This window comes from Trifolium pratense, linkage group LG4, assembly GCF_020283565.1.
Source record: "Trifolium pratense cultivar HEN17-A07 linkage group LG4, ARS_RC_1.1, whole genome shotgun sequence".
Lineage (NCBI taxonomy): Eukaryota > Viridiplantae > Streptophyta > Magnoliopsida > Fabales > Fabaceae > Trifolium > Trifolium pratense.
The window spans coordinates 29,533,558-29,537,554 of NC_060062.1; the positions used below are offsets into that span (position 1 = coordinate 29,533,558).

General features: G+C 29.1%; 1 protein-coding gene across 1 annotated transcript; it reads right to left on the reverse strand.

The window, feature by feature from the left end:
- Window positions 1-202: 202 nt before the first annotated feature.
- Window positions 203-3,277, reverse strand: LOC123922434 (polygalacturonase-like). Its single transcript, XM_045975151.1, has 4 exons — window positions 3,143-3,277; window positions 2,449-2,760; window positions 1,273-1,791; window positions 203-534 (listed from the first exon to the last, which is right to left on the reverse strand). The coding sequence occupies exons 1-4, from the start codon at window positions 3,275-3,277 to the stop codon at window positions 307-309; spliced, it is 1,194 nt and encodes a 397-aa protein (XP_045831107.1). The 3' UTR covers window positions 203-306.
- Window positions 3,278-3,997: the final 720 nt, after the last annotated feature.

Sequence of the window (3,997 nt, forward strand, 5' to 3'; positions counted from 1 at the left end):
GACATGTCACATTTATTAAATGATGTGGCAACACATTGTTGGTCGCATGTGTAAAATGATTTTACACAGACATTGCACCACAATATTAAAACTCATATACTTAACTATATTTTTTAATTTATATGAAATCAAAAGAACTAAAAATTTATGATATGATAGAGTGAGTAACATAAGATAATTAATTAGTGTCACCACTGCTTAATTTAGTTTCTCATCTTAAAGGAGTAATTCCTACAAAGGTTTGATGATGAAAATGGAAGAGAAAATTATTTACACTACTTGTAGTCAAAATGAAGGAGACCCTAACTATACATGTGGAACCATACAAATGGGTGCTTTTCTTCGAATTGTGGGTTTTACATTAGCACATTTAGCAATTGCTTTAGACCCATTGAAACTTAAATCTATGTCACTAAGTACAATAGCTTCACATGGCACACCACGACTACAAACCAAAGCCACTCCTTCTTGTGTTGCAGAAGTTCCTCTAATGTTCTTGAAGAGCACTTTTCTTATCTTAATTTGTGATGGACTCTGTAAAAGTTGAAGAAGAAAATAAACCTTCATTAGAAGCAAATTTATCGTCTTTCCAATTTTGTCCGTTAACTATACAAACATAATTGAGTTAAATATGTTTTTAATCCCTCCAAATAGTATACCAAATTTAATTTATAGTCCCTCTAAAAAATTTCTTCAAATTTTAATTCCCTAAATTAAATATTTAGTCCTTATTTTTTTTACAAAAGTTCATGTAGCATATTCAAAATGCATTTTATTTGATTACATGTGATTGATTGATAAGAAATTAAAATATCATTAGTTTAATAGTTTAACTATTTACTTGCAATTTTAAATAGTTAAAGTATTAATCTAATGATATTTTAAGGTCTTTATAATGATATGTCATAAAAAAATCATTTGGAATATGCTATGTAAACTTTTGTAAAATGACAGAGACTAAAATTGAAAACATAAAATTTAGAGGACTAAAGTTTGAAGGAAAATGTTAAAAGGACTAATAATAAAAGTTGTGTTATTTAAAGGGACAAAAAACATATTTAACCAAACACTATTAATCCATAAGTCACGTTAGTATATGATATTAATATGTTAGCTATTACTAACATGACATTTTCATATACTTTACTGATTATAGCAATAAGTTTTATATATTTTTAAGACTAATTATATTTCTAATGTTTATTGATGAAATTGATAGTGTTTATTCCATAAATAATTGAAAAGCAAAGTGACCTTTAGTTGAAGAAATACCTTTTTTGAGCACTGGTTCCATGGACAATACTCTTGATCAATAATAATCGGGTTGGTGACATTAACCATTATGATATCTTCAAAATGCAAATGAGATGCGATAGAAACTACTGAGGTACCAGGCCATGTTTTGATCCTTACACCATTATCTGTGTTATTTAGTGTGCAATTTTTTACAGTAAGATCCACAACAGGTTCTTCATTTGGATATCTTCCTAGACTTCCAACACTAATACCATGTCCCGGACCACATGTCACGTTTCGAATCGTGATTTGTCTGCTACCATCTCCTAAAGAGATACAATCATCACCAGTGCCAATTTTAGAGTTGATGATTTGCACTTTAGTTGATCTTCCAATGTGAATTCCATCGGTGTTTGGACTAGTTTCAGGTGCATTGATGTTGAAATTTCTAAATGTTACATTGTTGCACCCGAAAACATTGGCGTGAAAGTATTTGCTGTCTTTTGAGTTTATGTCTTGGATAATTGAATTGTTGAGGAATGCAAAACCGAAATTCTGTCAAAAGTACAATTTCTTAAGTTGATTGAAATGCATTGTCATTAGTTTTTCAATTATGAAAATTATGAGAATAAGTACTCAAATTTCACACGATTTTATAAAGTAATTAACTAAATGACTTTAGACCAGATACATTAGTTATTGAATGAACCTAAAAACTAAAAAATGAATTTTTGCTTATTTATGTGACTGAAGGGAGTAATCTAATTTTGTTCATCTATTTCATGATTTTGGCCTTCCACATTCCAACTACATAATTTTGATTACCAACATATTTTCCATGTGAAACAATTGGTTTCTCGATATTTTCCCCAATTTCTCCCCATTATTAGTACCTTTATTCTACAATTTTAAATTTTACTCTCACAAGCATCACAATTGTGTGCAATTGAAAAATAGAAAATGAAATTATACAATCACAATTTTTGAAACATTATAACTAGGGAAAAATTGGGAGAATTATGGAGAACCCATCATCGCAATGGAAACTAAAAGTGGGGAAAAAAATTAGAAACCCCTCCATAAGGAAGAACAATATCGATAACCAAAATCATACAAAATGAAGAGAAAGATTAGTTAATACAAAATAAAATTTTCCATAAAAAATCAAATAAATTTTAACATGAGAGATTATGATTATTGTATTTCTCTTACCATGGCATGCCTATTGCAATTTGTATTTCTACCACAATCATTTTGCGTCCAAGCCATTTCACCTTGGCCATCAAAAGTTCCTCTACCAGATAAGGTAAAGAAATTAATATATTGAAATCTAACCCATTGATCTTGTCCATTGAGGTGGTAAGGATTTTTTGGTGCTAGAATTTTTCCATGAACTCGAACCTCAATTGGAGCATTACATGGTCCTTCAAGATCTATTTGTTGCAACTTGTACCAACCACTAGGAACCACAACTTTACTTGGACTTGATGATGCACAAGCATCTTTCCAAGCACTCTTCAAAGCCTTTACAAAAAGAAAAACGAGAGAATATGAAAAACAATCAAATTTGTACTAAATTGTTAAATAAAGAGAGAATATGAAAAAACAAACAAATTTTTAATTAAGTTGTATATATGTATCTAGCCTAAATTTGTACTAAATACATATATGTTTTTGTTTATATAAAAATTAGGGTTGCATTTTTTATAATGAATGTTGTTAAATGGCAGTCAATGTGTCGCTATCAACAAATGACAAACGGATTTTTGAAAAACCACCGTAGAAAATTTGTGAACGAAAGGTGGCACCATAGACTGCAGTGACGCATTTATATGGCAGATTTTTGATCACCTGTCATATTTTGTCATTCTGCTGTCAATATAACAATGATTAAAAAAGATCTTACATTGGTTATATCTCCATTAGGTGCACCATATTTTCTTATATTGAAAACTCCAGGTTGAGCAGTGACATTGGAAGCTAATAATAATAATAATAACAACAACAAAGCTATTGTGGTAATACTCAATTGACTATTCATTTTTTTCTTCCAATTCCCTTGTTTTCTATGATTTCTTCCTTAATTAAAGGACTGCAATGGAATCCAATTTCGTATGTGTATAACTTTATACAAAAATAGTTTTATATTGTAGTGGCAAAATGTTTAAGGCCACCGATAGAGCAAACAAACATTAATCTAATATTTATATGTAAATTTTGTTGTGACAAGTATTATCTATAGGAAGGTTTGTTTGGGTTCAATTGAAACAGCGACGCCTTAATCAGTTTTTTCATAAAATATGGATTATATAAGCTGGAAAACTGAAATAGGGTTTGAATGAGCTTCTATACTATTATTAGATTATATTCTCATAGTGTCATCACTGCTTAGTTTAATTAGTTTTTAATCATAAAGGAATAATTCCTATAGAGTTTTGATGATAAAAATGGAGGAGAAAATTATTTACATTAACTGGAGTTAAAATGAAGGAGACATTAAGATTTATACTTGAGAAAAAAAGGGAGTAAAAAGACATCGCATATTTCACTTAATTTTGTCACAGTAAGATTTATTCCTTATTTATAATCATTCTTTTTTTCATATTTTTTATTCACCAAGGCTATTTGCACTTCGAATTGTTAAAATTGTTAATGAGGTATATGTTTAATAAGTGGTTAACAACATATATTTTGTGGTTAATTAAGTTCATTAACGACACAACTCATTTTGTGTTGCAAAAATTAATCTCTATATTAAAAA